At 42.5% G+C, this 17,390-nt stretch overlaps 4 protein-coding genes across 4 annotated transcripts; all 4 read left to right on the top strand.

The window, feature by feature from the left end:
• Positions 1-162: 162 nt before the first annotated feature.
• On the top strand, positions 163-2,675 carry msrb2 (methionine sulfoxide reductase B2). Its single transcript, XM_062379231.1, has 5 exons — positions 163-435; positions 983-1,080; positions 1,402-1,478; positions 1,661-1,808; positions 1,973-2,675. Exons 1-5 carry the CDS (start codon positions 333-335, stop codon positions 2,105-2,107), a joined length of 561 nt encoding a protein of 186 aa, XP_062235215.1. The 5' UTR covers positions 163-332; the 3' UTR covers positions 2,108-2,675.
• A 175-nt stretch (positions 2,676-2,850) lies between these two features.
• On the top strand, positions 2,851-8,180 carry c8g (complement component 8, gamma polypeptide). The gene is made up of 7 exons (XM_062379230.1): positions 2,851-3,226; positions 4,320-4,465; positions 4,738-4,808; positions 4,899-5,006; positions 5,125-5,229; positions 5,420-5,455; positions 7,992-8,180. Exons 1-7 carry the CDS (start codon positions 3,044-3,046, stop codon positions 8,009-8,011), a joined length of 669 nt encoding a protein of 222 aa, XP_062235214.1. The 5' UTR covers positions 2,851-3,043; the 3' UTR covers positions 8,012-8,180.
• A 165-nt stretch (positions 8,181-8,345) lies between these two features.
• Positions 8,346-11,036, top strand: LOC133932518 (lipocalin-like). Its single transcript, XM_062379229.1, has 6 exons — positions 8,346-9,820; positions 9,910-10,049; positions 10,143-10,222; positions 10,391-10,504; positions 10,596-10,697; positions 10,805-11,036. The coding sequence occupies exons 1-6, from the start codon at positions 9,554-9,556 to the stop codon at positions 10,822-10,824; spliced, it is 723 nt and encodes a 240-aa protein (XP_062235213.1). The 5' UTR covers positions 8,346-9,553; the 3' UTR covers positions 10,825-11,036.
• A 4,883-nt stretch (positions 11,037-15,919) lies between these two features.
• LOC133932514 (lipocalin-like) lies at positions 15,920-17,390 on the top strand. The gene is made up of 6 exons (XM_062379225.1): positions 15,920-16,078; positions 16,279-16,418; positions 16,516-16,595; positions 16,675-16,791; positions 16,887-16,987; positions 17,073-17,390. The coding sequence occupies exons 1-6, from the start codon at positions 15,983-15,985 to the stop codon at positions 17,076-17,078; spliced, it is 540 nt and encodes a 179-aa protein (XP_062235209.1). The 5' UTR covers positions 15,920-15,982; the 3' UTR covers positions 17,079-17,390.

The raw sequence follows: 17,390 nt of genomic DNA, 5'->3' as shown, positions 1-17,390 counted from the left end.
TTAGGTCAAAGACAATATTTAACGTTAATACTCGAATACTTCTATGACAGCATATGTGTCTACTTTTATAATGCACCTACGACACTATTAGAGCACTTTAATACAAAATAAGCGACGCTCCCAGTCTACTTTGACCTATATAACTATATTTTGACCGAGTCAACCCAGCAGTCCTGTATCAGCAGCCGGAGGGAGGACCAGACCAGATCGGCGGGTAAACAGTCCCCACGACGCACAGCCAGTGAGCTCGTCTCTCGCTGGTTTCACTGGATCTTGACTTTAGACTCGCACTTGACACAGCAGCAGCAGCAGCAGCAGCAGGAGCCGTGACAATGTCCCGATTCGTCGCTCGTCTTTTCGTTGCTGCAGCCAGATCCGCGGTGGCACAGAGGAGGATCCCGGTGGTCATCATCCGTCCTGTGTCCACATGTCACGGTAGCGCTCGGTTTCCTTATTTGGCGCTTGTTTGTTTGTTTGTTCCTTCTTTGGTGGTGGTCTTGGCGGATGGTGTGGGGAGGTGTTCACCGTTTACTGTAGCTGCTAATCCCTGCAGGGGCACCATGCTGCGGTTTTCCCATGGATGTTGGAATATGAGGAATATTATAATCTAATGCGCAATTTGGTTTAAGGATGATAGGAAACTGGCAGCTGCAGTTTCTTACATGTGCAGAGATGTCAGTAAACAACAGCGGTGGTGGGTGGTGAGGGACCCACTAATTCCATTCTGTCACTTATAAACTTAAGAGAAGTTTTACCTGTATTCCATTTATCGTAGTAATAAACATTTACTCAATTTGGCTCAAAACTCAGCTTCTGATGTTGTGGTCAGTGTGTGCATATTGGTTTAATGTTTAGTTGATGGTGGTGGTTTACTCGTTTACTCGTTTTGTTTTTTGTTTTTTTTGCACTGATTGCACCGATTTATTAAATGACCTCCAATAGTCTTCAAATCCACATGCAACCCCCCACATGTCATTCCCAGGTCTGCACTCCCTCACCCGTTACGATGAGACCACTGACTGGCAGAAGAAACTCACCCCAGAGCAATATGTGGTCACCAGAGAGAAGGAGACGGAGGTGGTGAGTTTCATAATGCAGCCTCATGCCACCGTCACACAACAGGAAACAGGCACATACAGGAATTAGGGTCCAACAAACGCTATCTCACTCTGACATGCAAACTGGACTTTGATCGTCAGTGTATTACTGACCTGAGACCAGTTTTAACTGCAGCTACAAACATTTGGCGAGTTTATGGATAATAAAGTAGCCATTTTATTGTCGTTCCCACAAAACCGTACATTTAAAAGCAACACAAATTTCATGACAAAAATCTTGCTTCTACTCAACTATCATGTGCGCCTGTTCCTATGCCACTGTAATTAAACATATATGTTACAGCCCTTTAGTGGGATCTACCTGAACCATAACGAAGTCGGAATGTACCACTGTGTCTGCTGTGAAACTCCGCTCTTCAGGTAAACACTGTGCCTACGCATTAAAGGGATGTTTTTTGCAAAGAAAACTTTTTTCAGTTTTTATTCCCACATATGCTTGGATATTTCCAGAAGGCAAGGGCTACAATCTATTATAGTTCACATATTATTGAAATACGTTGAATGCATGCGTGTAGATGAAAGGTTGTTTCCTCTCCTGGCAGCTCAGAGGCTAAGTTTGACTCGGGGACAGGCTGGCCGGCATTCAAAGAGGCTCACGGCACATGGGAGCGGGATGAAAGCCATGCCTCCATCTTTCGTCGCCCCGACAACAGCCTGGGCAGTACTGGGACAGAGGTCCTTTGTAAAAACGTGAGTTGCGTTCTGAGCTGAGAGGCTGAAGTTGCGTTTACTTTGCACGGCTGCTCGAATACAGATTTAATAAAGCAACTGAGGTTTGGATTTTCATTCTGAACATACAACCGTCACTTTAGTACTTTTGTTTTGACTGCTGTGTGTTTGTGTGTGTCGTGCAGTGTGATGCCCATCTGGGACACGTGTTTGATGACGGCCCGGACCCGACAGGTCAGCGGTTCTGCATCAACAGCGAGGCCCTGACGTTTAAACCCAGAGGAAACCACATTTGTGGGGAGAACTGCATGGAACACTGAAAACACACCTCCATATGTTTCATCGTCAGTCGAGGGCAAATCAAAGCCCAGAGTTTTCAGAGAGACGTGATTTTAGAGTTTTGAACATTGCAGGTGAGGCAGTGAGAATTTAATTCTTAGCTTTCGGTGTAAATACAATTCCTGGAGTTTTTTTAAACTGAAATAATCTATTTTCAGAAAGACTATAAATTTGCTCAACACATTTTTTATTATATGAAAATCAACACTGAAACAGTCGCTTCAATCCAAAATGGAAAAAATAAAACAGACTTCACACCTATTGTTTTTTGTTTTCAAATTTTGTGTGTAAATCATAAACTTGATATATTAGTGTGGGACAAAGAGGCCAATCTATTGATTGGAAAAATGTCAGCTTAATTATAAAGGTTTGGTTTGTCTAAAAAATGTAAAATAACCAAGAGGACCTCTTTTTCTGTAGAGATTGCAAAACACGGAAAGTTCTGATATTGCTGCTTTGGTGCCACATGTACAAATCCAAATGTGTTGCCTGTTTTAATAATCGAGTAGACCCGATTGATAATTTTTCAATAAATGTTCTTTGAATCTGTGTTTTTTTTCTCTACTGTTCAGGGTTTATTAGGAATTAAACTCATTATTGAATTTTAACGCTGCCCCCTGTAGTTTAGATGCACGCACGTCAACATCCCAGTGTGACCAAATCTCTGCCTGTAAACCAAGTTAATATTTAACATGACAGGCCATCCTCTGTTTGTCTCCCTCTATCTGTCTGTTTTCCCTGTCTGTGTGTAAGGTTGAGTAAAGCAGCTATAGAAGAGAGAGCAGACAGAGACAGAGGGGACACACAATTATAAGGAAAAGTATTTAGAAACGCTGTAAAGTAAGAGCACAGGAAGACGAGCGATCCAACAGGACCACGAGTCTAATTCCTGAGCGGATCGTTGTCAGTGCTGTAGGATGGCTGGAGTGTGGCGATGCATGTTGGTGACTATGGTTGTGTTGTGTGTGTGTCTGTGGGGGTCCAGCGAGGCTGTAGGGGGGGCTAGGAGTCGACCACGACCCCAGAGACGACCTCCGAAGAAGCCAAAGGTCGAGTCTGTTGAAGTGACCCCACCAGCAGAGAACATAGACATAGAGCGGGTAAGAAACCGGATAGAGACATACTGTGTTTGACTGTGTGCTATCACTGATGATCAGGATTATTTTTTCATGTTGTGTGACGATGCTGGAAAAACATTTCTGGAAAAGCTGCTGGTAGGTTCCAGGTGGATTAGCAGCAGCAGGGTGAGAGCAGTAAATAGTTCACTGCAGTGCCGTTGCCTGACCTTTACACACAGTTAGATTCCGGTTCTCACTTGTCAGTACCAAGATAACACAATCATACAAATAAACAAACATACGAGCCTGTTATAAAGTTCTGAAATGTTTTTCATGGAGCTGACCAATTGCACACGTCAATCCAAGAACGCTTGTGAAAAAACATTTGCCAATTTCTTGCCCACAGCCTCAAGCGTATGAACAAATGCATGAGTCTGCTATAATATGGATTAGAGTGGGGGTGGCAATGTGGACTTGCTTGCGAAATTGGGTCAATATTGCGTTTGGGGAAAATATTGGAATTATCAGTGAAACTTTACAGAAGGAAAGATAATAAAGCAGGTAATTTCCAAACAGAGACTTTTCTGGTATTATATATTTCTGGACATGATACCCTGGTTATATTGGACAAATACTAAGACAGTGGTTTACAGGATCCTCATTGTTTGATATGGTGAAATGTTTTGTTTGTCAATGTAATGTTGGAGAGGCTATTTTGTCTTTACAAATATTTTCCCTGAAGCTTTAACGTGCAGTGGGTCAGATTTAGGGCGATCTACTTTCTGAAATATATAATGTTATATTCATTACAGTGTTTTAATAAGTGTATAATCACTTACAATTAAGAATAATTGTGTTGTCAAAACCTTGACATTTATTCTTTGTGTACAATGGGAGCCGGTCCTCTTCTACAGAGTCCGCCATTTTTCTACTATAGCACAGAATTGAAAAATACTACATGGGCTCATATGAAGGACTTTAATTTTATTTTATCTGAAGGCCACGGTTTCTGGACGGGGAGGTTGAGGTGTTGCAATTCACAACTTGACCACTGGATGTCGCTTATTTGCCACATGCTGAACCTTTAATAGATATGTCTTCTGTCCATTTTGCCTGATCCTTCAACCCTTTGCAGATGACAGGAAGGTGGTACCTGCTGAATGCGGCCTCCAAATGCTCAGTCCTGATCAATCATGGCACCCGAGTGGAGCCCACGGTCATGAGCCTCTCACGCTCCTCCGCCTCCGAGCAAACACTGTCCGTCAGCACGAAAACACGACAGTAAGTACCGCTGTCTACACGTGGTATCAGTTACTGTGACTTTTCAGTACCCCGATGTATCAGCAGAGGGGGCAAACAGGCAACTGAACTCTCCACTCACCTGCTTCAAGCTGAGTTCATGTTTATGGCTGAATCCATCTCAGTTCCGGTAGAACATTACAAATCTAGTTCAATCAGAGGCCGCAAAGAGAGAGAGAGGATGTTAACAGTTTACCACAATTCTACCAATTCTACCATTTCTTCTCAAATGCCAATTGCTCTCCTCTTCTCAGTGCTCACCAGTGTTGGGAGATATTACAGGTCTACCATCTCACCCCAACCCCGGGACATCTAACACTCAAAGGTCGGTCCATCTATTCTATCACAGTATCAATCGTGACAGTGAATCTGAATAGCTCGGTCTGACCGTGCTTCCTGTCCTCATGTCCTCCAGGAGCTCGTCCAGAGCTGAACACTGAGATAGTGATCGGGGAGACGGACTACAGCTCATACGCAATCATGTTCTTCCACAAACGGGGCAAAATAACCCTAAAACTCTATGGTGCGCTCCTCAGCCATGTGATCTTTGTTTACTATTTTAAAAAAAAATTACACTGCACTTTATGTAAAGAAACAAATGATAATAATAATAACATAACATTTGCTTTTGTGCTTTCCAGGCCGGTCTGTGGACAACCTGTCAGAGCCAGTGTTGGCCAAGTTTGAGCAGCTCGCTGCAAAACAGAATTTGGGGCTTGCGTACCTCTTCCCTTTCCCCACCTACAGTACGTCAACCTGAAAAACAAAACACAACAGGGTTGGGGTGAAACAATATTATAACAACAGCAGTGTTTGATGTAGGATAAGTGATGGAGTGATGAATATTACGGATAAAAATATTGTAATTTAGGAAATCACGTCACACCTCATCTTCTTTGAAGTAACAGTATGAAAATTGTTTATTTTCCTTTCTAGGCCATTGTGGTAATGTGGACCAGGATCATGTCATCAGTAAGTTAAATGTGATTTTAATGAAATATGAAAGAAATAACAAATATCAGGAAAATAAAGAAAAAACTCATAGCTATAAAACTGATATAAAAGTATAAAAAAGAGGCAGATGAGACAGATTTCACTTCTACACCTCAACCGGCTGACTTGTGAAAAAGGCCATGCTCTACAAATTGTAGACTTGTTGTCAGTGTAGCTCACAGACTCTATGGACAGTGTGCACATGTTGCATTGAAAGACGTGCTCATGCTCTCAGGGGCCTGTGACTGTGCGAGAGCTCTGTGTGCTGCATGCTGATCAGCGACTTTACAGCGACTAACTGATAAGATATAATTTGTTGTTTGAATGGACAGGCTGTTGGCTATTGGATCATAAAATGTTACTGCTTTATTATTGCTGTTGTAAAAGCGATTCACGAGGTTTAAGGCTTTGAATATCAGGGTTTGGCAGTAAAGGATGAACATAGTCCGAGTAAGAAAGGTAAAACATTAAGTTTTTCTTTTTTTGATTTGACACATTTTTCATAGTTTATTATTATTAGGACCGGTACTAAATGGAACACATTGACACCAACCCTTCTAAATAATCTTTCATCTTCATTTAGATTCACACATAATTTTGTGAGATATCAGTCACTTGTGTGTTACTGTCAACACAACAGTAACACACAAGTGACCAAACCAAAGTGGACTGTGTCGGCGTGTTGGTTTATCCTAAATAAGAAATCAGCCGGACTGGTCCAATTCAGATCTCTTCAGGATCACGTCCGTCAAAACTTCTCTTAAGGATCACGTCGGGGTCACCAAATTTGCGTGTTGGTTTATCCTAAATAAGAGATGAGCCGGACTGGTCCAATTCAAGTATTTATTAAGAGGCAATGAAAGTAACAACATAGCTATGGACAATTATTATTACAGCCTCGGCTAAATCAGTTAGCAAAAGGTAGTCAATAATGGCCCCCCCACACAGAAGGGGTTTGATATAATTATAACAGTAGATTTAATGTGATTGGTTATAAAAGATTCAAGGGGTGTCACCGCAAATCAATTTGGTTATCCCTTATTGGTCCACAGCTGTAGTCCCCCGCCTCTTGTCACGGAATCCAGGAAGTGAAAAGAAGCCGTCCTCGTCACGCACCTACCCTACTTTGCCGGTTTCTAGTCAACTCTCCCTCTGCTGACAGTTCGATGTTGTTTCATAAACTAGCCTTGAGTAGAGAATGTTATGTTTCTACTCCCTCGACTGAGCCATAACAAAGTCACTCCGACCTCTTATCAAGACAGGTGTGAGACTGACCAGCGTTTTTGAGGCACATACATTTCTAGCTAATTCCCAATAATAAACAATAAGATCAAAAGGTTATTATTAATAATTTGTATAAAGGCCTTATGTCTGGTCCAGCCTGCTTCTGCACCCCCCTCCTGTCTTTATTGCAAAGAGTACAGTCAGACCCACACACAAGCTTAAATGTTGATTCCTAGCAACTGCTAAAAACAATCACCACCATGATGCAACGAATGCATAATGCAGTTACCACAACACAGTGACCAAACCAAATATTTTCATCGCACAAGAGATCACAACCAAGGTGCTGTGCAGAGGCATCCTAAACCCTATCTGCCTATCAATGGCTCCCCAGGAGGCTTCTTTAAAACATTTAACTAAGTGAGCAGTTGACCCAAGACAAAGTCCCCTGCCACACCCTGACACCCACAATACCACTGAAAATAAGAAAGGCAAAATTAGAATGTGGCAAGACTCAACACTGCCCGATGGCTTAATGATTAGGATGCTCTCAAACACCCAGGACCCAGTCAAAAGCATTTTGCACATAGCAAAGACAACAATTGATCTAGAGACACGACCCCTTTTCTAGAACAAAAGGTCGTTAGAGACAAATATTTACTTCACCTCATGGATCTTCTATCCCGGACTAGCCCCCAATTGTTACGCCCCATGATTATGTGGATCCATGTGGTGACCAACATGTAAGGTCAATGACCACCACGGACACGCATCAACAACAGAAAACCTTCAGAACAAACCATTATAAACATCAAACGACACAATACACACTGTTAGAATCCCGGGCTGAGGGCTCAGTTCACTGGCCACTCGCACCTCACTGGTGACTGATCGGTTTAGTCAGGGTGGAGCTGGAGGACAGACCAGAGAAAAGCAGGGACACAGAACCGGAACCCATTCAGCCGCAACAGAAGTTTTGATCAGCACTGTGATATTTATACAGTATAATGGAAGTGACTGAAAATGAAATGGCTGAATGAACACAATTATTTTTAATGGGCTCTTACATCATGACAAAGAGGGGGAGTGAGAGCAGCCCTCCAAGAAGGGACTCTTGGAGTCCCCCCGCCTTTCACGTTTGCTCCTGCAGGCTGTGGGCGTGCTGCACTCTGCTTGTGTAACAATCAGTTATCTAAACTTTGTCGACAACACGTTATTCAATCTCGATTGAAGGAGGAAAACATCAACACAGCGTTATGTTTCCATGTGACCTCTTTTCTTTTTTTCACAGACTGCGTCCCAACGTGTTGAAGAGTCGGAGCTGTGCCGCAGAAAGATTTAACACATGATTGTCTGACGTTTGCATCATTTCAACAGTAAAAAGGAAAAGTGACCGAAGGTTGTGGTGATCTTGTTTATGAAAACACGGGACCACTTGCAGACGGTACAGTTAAATAAAAGTTTTTCAGTTTTAATCCAATTGATAGTGAGTCTTGTCGGACACCATTTGATGCTTAGAAGCCATTGTCATGCAGGTATCATTATCATGTTAACTCCATCTCATCCTAGTCTGAGACTTCACAGATGGTCAGATGGTGTGTGTGTCTGTGTGTGTGTGTGTGTGGGGGGGGGGGGGGGGGGGGGGACGGACAAAGGACTGGGGGATGGGGTGCATTTAATGAAGCCCAGATGAGAAGAATCCCAAAAGGGGGTCGACAAGGGTTTGGTTACAAAACTTTCAAATGTGGCTCTCTTCGCTCTTTTTGTTAACTCCCCAGGCTCCACCCAACAGCACCTCTTTGTACGTGTGTATGTATGTGTGTGTGTGTTTGTATTTTTGTGTGTGTGTGCGCATATGTGTGTTTGTGTGTGTGTGTGTGCTACTTACGTAACCCTGTGATTGCAAGTCAGCGCCTGTCTCGCCTGCAAACAAAGGGAGACAATGAATTTATTTCAGTAAAAGAAGAATTCACAGACAATCTGCAGTCTTTGTCCTGCAACATGATATGTCTGTTAAACAATGTCAAATAAATGAATCTAGGTCGGTCATTCATTGAGGCCATTTTCAGACACTGAAACTTTCCTCTTTAAATTTGTAAAGTTTTTTGTTGCTGCACAGAACAACTGAACTGCAACACCTCAGGGCTTTTTAGAGAAAGTAAAAGTGTGTTAACTGTGACGTTCTCAAATATCACTGCTATCAATGCAAAACATATTTCCTGCAATTAAGACATACAGCGAATTCTACTATGGAATGACATATTATACCAAGGAGACTTTATCAAGCGGATCTTGTTTCTGTTTAAGTCCAACGCTGATTCTCTCGGCACAATTAAAAACACAGAAAAGAGTTTATTCGTGTTTCTGAAGCTTTTTGTTGATCTGGGAACAACCGAGCCATTTTGTGCAACACTTTGCAGAACTTTCAAGTGAATGCATTCCACCACAGGAGAGAGGCTGGCAGTGCAATAAATACGTGCAATTAATGCTTTTTCTGACTTAAGTTTAGCAGGATTGCATCTAATCTTGTTTATGGTTGTTTAAGTGTGTTGTTTTTAAGGGGGGGGGGGGGGGCGAGGTCTTCGCATGCCATATGGTGATAACTGTTAACTTACAGTTTTTTCAAAAATCCAAGTGTGTCTGACCTCTTGTGACGGTGGAGGGAAAAGGAGAGAGGTGTTAAAAAGAACAATTATGTATCACCTCTCCATTTTCTTCTATTCTATTCCTCCTTCCCTTCAGTCCTACATCTTCACCAACCGATCCCCCCCCCCCTTTTCCATCCACATGTGCCAGTTGTGTAACCGCAGTGTTTTGTAAGCCGATGGATGAGGGCCAGGGAGTCTTTTTGCAATGCAAAAGCTAGGGGGGAGGGAGGGAGGAGGAGGAAGACGCAGAAGGAGGGATGAGGGGGGGCAGGAGTCTGCAGGATATAAGGAGCCTCCGCGGAGCTTCTTCACCTCACATCCCACTGAAATTCCACACACAGCTGCTGGAGCCAAGAACACAAAGGCAGAAAGAAACATGAGTAACTCACTGCTGAAGATGATGGGCACCTTGATGTGCGTCCTGGCCGCCTGCGCCCAAGTCGTGCCTGTGAAAGACTTCAACCTGGAGAAGGTGAGTGAGAGCATTGGCTGAGAACGCAACATGTGGACGATGAGAGAACGCTTAGATCCATTCCTTAAAGCATTTCTTCTTTCTTCTAGATGGCGGGCAAGTGGTTCATTGTCGGTTTTGCCACCAACGCTCAGTGGTTTGTGAACCACAAGGCAGGAATGAAAGTGGGCACTGCCATATTTGCACCAACTACCGAAGGAGACCTGGATCTGTCTTACGCCAACTTGAAGTAAGTGATTGATATGTTCATTAACCAAAACCAGTCAAATTAAAACAGATATATGACATAAGAGATATTAACTGAGCTGTTTTTTTGTTTTAGTGCTGATGGTAGCTGCTGGAGAATGACTCACCTTGCTCACAAAACTGAAACTCCTGGACGCTTCACCTTCCACAGCCAGGGTGAGTACACACACACACACACACACACACAAACACGTAAACAAACTAAACACACACACCCACAAACACGAACACAAACTAAACACACACATACCCACAAACATAAACACACACACACACACACACACACACACTAAAAGCCTAACATGTGTATTCTTGCTTTATCAGTTTGGAACAATGACAACGACATGCGCATTGTTGAGGTCCAGTATGAAGAGTACGCTCTGATCCACACCATCAAGACAAAGGAGGGAGTGTCCGAGGTCCTCAATAAGCTCTACAGTAAGTCCTGGTCACTCGCAGCCCAGCAGCATTCTGGGAACAACTTTTGTTTAATTCAGATGAATTAAGTCGCCTGATCGTGTGTTTGCAGGTCGTACTCAGGTGGCCAGCGATAGCCAGCGAGAGACGTTCACCAAGTTCTCAGAGGAGACCGGCATCTTGACCGACAACATCGTTATCCTGCCTGAAAATGGTAAGTCATTATTATATGAACCCTTCATTTCCCTAAACACGTTGGAGAAATGTGTATATGGTTCAGCCTTGTACTCACAGCCCCCCCCCCCATGTTTGTTTCTACAGCTGAATGTCCAGCAGTCTGAGGAGTCCCCCACCGTCCTCTGTCCTTCATTCTCTCACTGCGACGTCTGCTGCATTTTGCTGCCGTTCCTGCTGCGAACCAAAGAGTCCATAAGGGTCCTCTTTCTCTCGAACTGCATCAACAGTGGCATTAGAGAGGAGCAATCAAGCTCTAACTAGTGAGACAATGCATTTTGTAACTGCTTTTTTACTGATTTGTCTTTTGGAAATGAACTCAAGTACAATAAAATTGATAAAATAAAAATAACAGTTCAGAGTGATTTCATTTTCGGTGGGAAAAACTTGTCAGAGACTCAAATTATGAAAAGGTGGAAATGAGATCCTTGCTTAAACTGCCCCCCCTAGTGGTTGAAAACGGTCATAACACAGTAATTGACAAGCGACAGAAAAACCAGTGAGTACTGGGAACCAATAAGAAGCCGGGTGAAGGATGTACAGTTTATCTGAATTTGGGGATTAATGATATTTTGTTTTGTTGTACGTGAGTTGTTTTTACTTGATATCAGAATGAAGGTTCAGATAGATAAAGAGAAAAAATGAAAGAAAGAAAGACAACTGCATCTGTGAATAGATAGACAGAAAGAACTTCACACCATCAAGACAAAGAACTACACTTACTGACCACAAGGAGCAGTCAAAGGTAAAAGCTAAAATAGTGTATTAAAATTTGTTTGGAAAATACTTGCTTCTTGTAGATAAAGAAAGGAAAAGAAAGAAAGTCCGAAAGATCGAAAGAAAGAGAGATAAAGAGATAAACGGATAGAAAGAAAGAGTGATAGCGAAAGAAAGAAAGACAGAAGAAAAGCAAAGGCCAGTAAAATTAGGGCTGTTCAGAATAAAGCCTCTGCGTAACACGTTTGATGCAAAATTCGAATTATTATTTTTCAACCCTCGGTAGCAAAAGGGCAGAGTAAAAATAGACATTTACTTTAAAGTCAAAATGAGTAAAGATACAATACAAACACAAGGAAAGACAAAAAAATAGTACATTTACAAAGTATGGAAGCTAAATCCTGCCAAATTTAAGGGGTTCAATATCTTGCCAAGGACACTTCGTCATGCAGACGGGGAAGAGAGGAGATCGAACCCCCACCCTTCTTGTTGAAGAATAACCGCTCTACCCACTAGGCCACTCCGCTGCTCGTGAGAATGAGAAACTAAGCACATTAAGAAGATGGACAAATTATTGTGTGTCTGTGTCATTCTATGCTGTTTTGATACACATTTCAGAAAAAAACATTATATTTTCTACTTTACTACATATATTTGACAGCCTTACTTAAAAGTTACTTTTATATTTTTGGATTTTTGGAGATACTGGATGATTTAACATGCTTTAAAAACGTATTGTTAAACCCAGTATTTTCCAGCCTTGGCATCCGACGCCTTACAAGAATCACAGTGTGGGGCTCATTTGATTTAATATAATTCTGAAAATTCATGCAAAACCTTCTAGTTTACATTCGGTGATCAAATAAATGACATATTGATCCCATCAACTAGACGACTTCACTTTGAAGGTGAGCTGTCTCTCTGTACCCCTGTGGATGTCATCGTTCAAGTTTAGCTTCTCAGGTTGACTTCCACTTCATGCACAGACCAGCTGAGGCCTCACTACTGCACGAATCTACAACAACAACAAATCCCTGGAACTATGCTCGTTCTTTTCTAAGCAGTCTGCTGCAGCTTGTTTCGATGTGATGTCCTGAAGCTGCCCCCTGCTGGCTGCTGGGTTCCTCTGCTGCTCTCGCTTGGTTTGTGCAGCTTGTTATTAACTAAAGTTGTCCGTAAAAGAAAATCGTTATTATCCTTTAAGGGCAATTTGAAGTACAACCAGCAATCAGTGCACGACAAAAATAAACAAATATATACAATGTAAATAAAGCACAATATAAAAACCCTATAGACTAGGTAGCAGGGGAACATTTGCTTTTAATACATTATTTGTTAAGTCGACCAACAGAAAATGTCCACCTACTATTTAAGCAACAATTACAAATGTTTGCTGCACCGTTTTCTCAAAGGTGCTGATTTGACACTTTTCTCAGTCACAGTAGGATTTTAAACTCTTATTATTATAATTATTTATTTGTAGATACCAAATGAAGTGATCAAAATGTTTTGTGTTAATTTGTAAGATTTATTATCATTTATGCTTTGGCCTGAACTTATTCTTTTTAGGCAAATCAGCAAATACTTAGGAGACACCATTTTTTACCATAACAACTTTCTTTTATTGTTGACTTTTTCCATCACTTGGATGTCTCTGATGTTTTTGTGTTTTATCTTCTGGATTCTTTGAGTTTGACCTTTAAGATCGTGTAACTATAAAACCTATCATCCTTTATAAAGCTTTGTATATTGGTCAGGTTTTATCAAAACGTTCCTTCAGATGTTAATTAGATTACACAGTCATTGTGGTTGCATTGGGCTTAATTATTTAAAAAAAATAAAAAAATTCTAACGTTCCTCCTAAATGTTGTGTGCAAAACACTAGAAACACGTCTCATAGTGTAATGTGCATTAGTTCAACAACACTTCAAACTAGAAGTCATAAAGATATGGTTAATTACTACCTCGATCAGAACTAAATGTTATTACCTTAGTCAAGTTAGAACTGATAACTCCATTAGTTATTATGATTATTATAATCTTATTAGTTGAACCTAACAAGGTGGCCTGTGTCTATTTTGAAGAAATTAAACAATTGGGGCGAAGAGTAACTTTCTATATTTTCATAAAATGACCATCAAAAAATAATCATTGTTTTTGAGTTGAAAGTATAATATAACAAGCTTCATACAGATGTTGTAATATAATGTCATACTCTATACATGTACCCACGCAGACTGATAACTCAGGGTATAAGGGGTCTCAGTGTTGCATAAATTCCAGCAACTTAATTTCACATCACAACAAAAGGAGTAAACTCAGCTGTCTCACCCATTGATTAAAAAATGTACTCCATAATACAGATTATTAATCTCAATATTTTTTGTTATCAGTTGAAAAATACATTTAAAACCAGAAAAGAACTCCACAAGTTGGACTGGAAGCAAAGCCTCAGACAGAGAAAGAAAATAATAGGCTGTGGTTGCCTCCGTTGTATCAATGCCTTCATGCTCTCCTGGCCTCTTCCCGTTATTGTGTGCTCATTGTGCTTTCTTTAATTATATGGAGTGGGATTTTGTTCAATTTCATACTTGCACATACCTGCAGCAATTATTCACTTTCGGGCCAAATAAAGACAGATGTAAGGAAGCCTATCCCAATGAGTGCAGCTCAGTGTTTGCTGTCAAAGCAGAGGCCTCCTGGCCCAGAATGAAAAACCTTGACTCATGGTCCTCATCAAACATGCATGTTTGTGCTTCTCTGTACTGAGTACAGTGCCGTCAGGTCAGGTGAGGTCTTAAACCCACTCCATGGTTTGATGAGCCAGTGGAGGTGGGTCAGAGGGTCTTTTGTAATGCATAAGCTGATAGCGGCAGGAGGGAGGAGGAGGAGGCAGGAAGAGTAATGATGGGGAGCAGGAGAAAAAAAAATAGTGAAATACATTAATTTTGTCCTGTTTGAGAAGTTTTCTGTTGTTGTAAACTCATTCGCCCAACACCAACAACCTCCTGTGCAACAGATGCAGAGCTTTTAAAAAAAGAGGAGAAACTGTGAAGGTTTTCCCACTGTGAAGATCTCTAATATCAACGCCTCAGAAGAGCTGCAATGAATATTTACTGCAATTACTACATACAGTCAATTCTAATATGGATTGAGACGTTATAGCAAGTAGAGTTTATTGATTGATATTTTATGCTTTTCTCTCTAAAGTTTAGCAAGAAAGCATCTGCTCTTGTTTCTGGCTGCGCGAGTGTGTTTTTGGGGGGTTTCATGCACCATATGGTGAAAACATTTGCACTGCTGACAGCTGTTACGATAGTCCATGGGTGTCTGAGCAGACGTGATGGAGGGGGAAGAAATGGAGGGCTATTCCTCGTTCCCCTCATTCCTCATCTATCCCCTAAAAGAAGGTTAACTGACCAAGCTAGGAGCACGGGGGTCCAGGGGTGTAGGGTAACAGTGGAAAATAGGAGAGAGAGGGAAACAGCTGGAGGACTGGGCTTGGGCTGAGCTGGGGACATTGGGTGGAGAGCCAGAGGGTCAGACTGGGACAGAGCCAGCGGGTCAGACCGGGACAGAGCCAGAGGGTCAGAGCAGGACAGAGCAGCGGGGCTCCGGGTCAGGGTCCGACTGGGACAAAATAAGAGTAGTCACATGAGGTCTACTGGTCCTGGCATGTCAGTGTAGCTGCAGAAACCCTGGAGGCTCTCACTCTGACATTTGCCTTTACACATGGAGGGTTCTTTTACCCTGGGGAGTAAGTCAGGAAGTTCTCGTCCAAATAAGGCACACGCTGGGTCCATGGTTGGTCGGTTCATACTGTTGCATTTAGCAAAGCAGGACCAAAGGCTGGTGAAGCAGATTTGAACGGAAAACTAAGACAAATGACAACGTAATTCATCAACACTACACCTGTCATTCTGTCGTTTGAGGGAATTCAAACAGAGCATGAGGAGATGAGCATGAAGTGCAGGAAATCCTATGCAAGCGCACAGTTTGAGACCAAGCAGGAAAAATAAAACTATAAGCAGGAGTTATTAGAGTGTGAGTCACGAGGCAAAACATCAGAAAATCGGATGGGCACGGCAGGAGCGGGGGACCTTGGGCATTTCTCCAAAGGGCCGGAGAGCAGAGTGTATCCGTGGGAGGAGACACGTGGGCAGGCGGGCAACGGGAGACCTCATGCAGCCAGCATGAGAGCAGACGACCCCCGACTCAGGTCCTGGCTTTGTGTCAATGCAGGGGCAACACAAGGAAAACAAATAGGCAAAAGTTCATAAACACAAAGAGTTCAACAAAAGATCCAAACAGATAAATCCCCCCCCAAAAAACTGATAAAGTTCAACAGTGCACAGAATCATCATCACGTGGGTCCGTTGTGCAACTGCAGTGTTCTGCCGGTCAGTGGAGGAGGGTCACGGAGTTTTTGATATGCAAAAGGTTAATGCAGTGGGAGGAGGAGACAGATGAGGGGGAGCAGGAGTCTGCAGGATATAAGAAGCCTCCGCTTGCCCACCCAAACTACCGGCAACCCCAAACCACAGCAACATGATGAACTCGCTGCTGATGAAGCTGGGCACCTTGATGTGTGTGCTGGCTGTACACGCCGACGTCATGCCTGTGAAAGACTTCGACTTGGAGAAGGTGAGCGACAGAGAGAGACATATCTTAATTATAACACCACACAGATTTGTCACAGATTAATGTTGCTGTCAGAACAGACGGGTTATCAGGATCTTTCATTAAGAATGCATTATGTGTATGATGGTTGTATAGTTTGCCTGGTTCATTCCCTCAGGCTCAATGCTTTGATTGATTTCTTTTGTTTGACTTCTTACTTTTAGATGGCAGGAGACTGGTACGTTGTCGGCTATGCCTCCAACGCCAAGTGGTTTGTGGACAGCAAGGAAGAAACCAAGCTGGGCACCCAAATATTTAAGCCAGGTCACGACGGACACATGGATCTCGTTTACGTCCACAACGGGTAAGCGGTTAATATGTTTATGGATTAACATCAATAGTGTTGATTCTCTCGCGGAAATCAAAACAGAATAAATAAACTGATCTGCTTTGTTTTTCAGCCCTAATGGCACCAGTTCGAATTCGACTTTCCACGCTATGAAAACCGACACTCCTGGACGCTTCACCTACCACAGCGACAGTGAGTACACACACCTGCACACGCACGCACACACATGCACACACACACAAGCCTAAAATGTGTATTCCTGCTTTATCAGTTTGGAAAAATGACAACGACATGCGCATTGTTGAGGTCCAGTATGAAGACTACGCTCTGGTCCACACCATCAAGACGACCTCAGACAACTCGACTCACATCCTCAACAACCTCCTCAGTAAGTCATTTGTAGCCCAGTGGCATTCTAGGAAAGCATAGTGTGTTGAATTCAGGATTTAGTGAAGACTGAAGGGATTGGTTGTGTGTTCGCAGGCCGTACCAACGGGACCAGTGCCGTCCTGCAGGAGAAGTTCTCAAAGTTCTCCAATGAGACCGGCGTCCTGCCTGAAAACATCCTCCTCTTACCCAGAGTGGTATGTTATTTTTATACAGACGCTTTTGAATCAATGCATTGTGTTTGGTTCAGACTATTACTCACGGGCCTCTTCCTGTCTTCAGATGTAATCCAATGTCACCCGGCCTGACGAGTCCCCGGCCATCTTCCTCCCTTCATCGCCACACCAGTTCCCAGGTTTTCATCCCTCAAGAGATTTACTCTCCACCTTCTCACTGTGATGTCTGCAGCACCACAAAGATCCACCTGAGACTGGGACATTGCTGCATTTTATTCCAGCTCCTGCTGCGTATGAAAGACCAATCATTATTCTAAAGGCCAGATTAGTGAGACATAGGGAAGAAATACACACGACTGTTAAATCCATACATGCACGTCTCTGTTCAGTCCTTTGTTGTACAATAAAAATGATGAAACTATAA

Source organism: Platichthys flesus, chromosome 21 (assembly GCF_949316205.1).
Source record: "Platichthys flesus chromosome 21, fPlaFle2.1, whole genome shotgun sequence".
NCBI classification, from domain to species: domain Eukaryota; kingdom Metazoa; phylum Chordata; class Actinopteri; order Pleuronectiformes; family Pleuronectidae; genus Platichthys; species Platichthys flesus.
The sequence above is the reverse complement of the archived record's forward strand: the minus strand, read 5'-3'. Positions and strand labels throughout refer to the sequence as shown.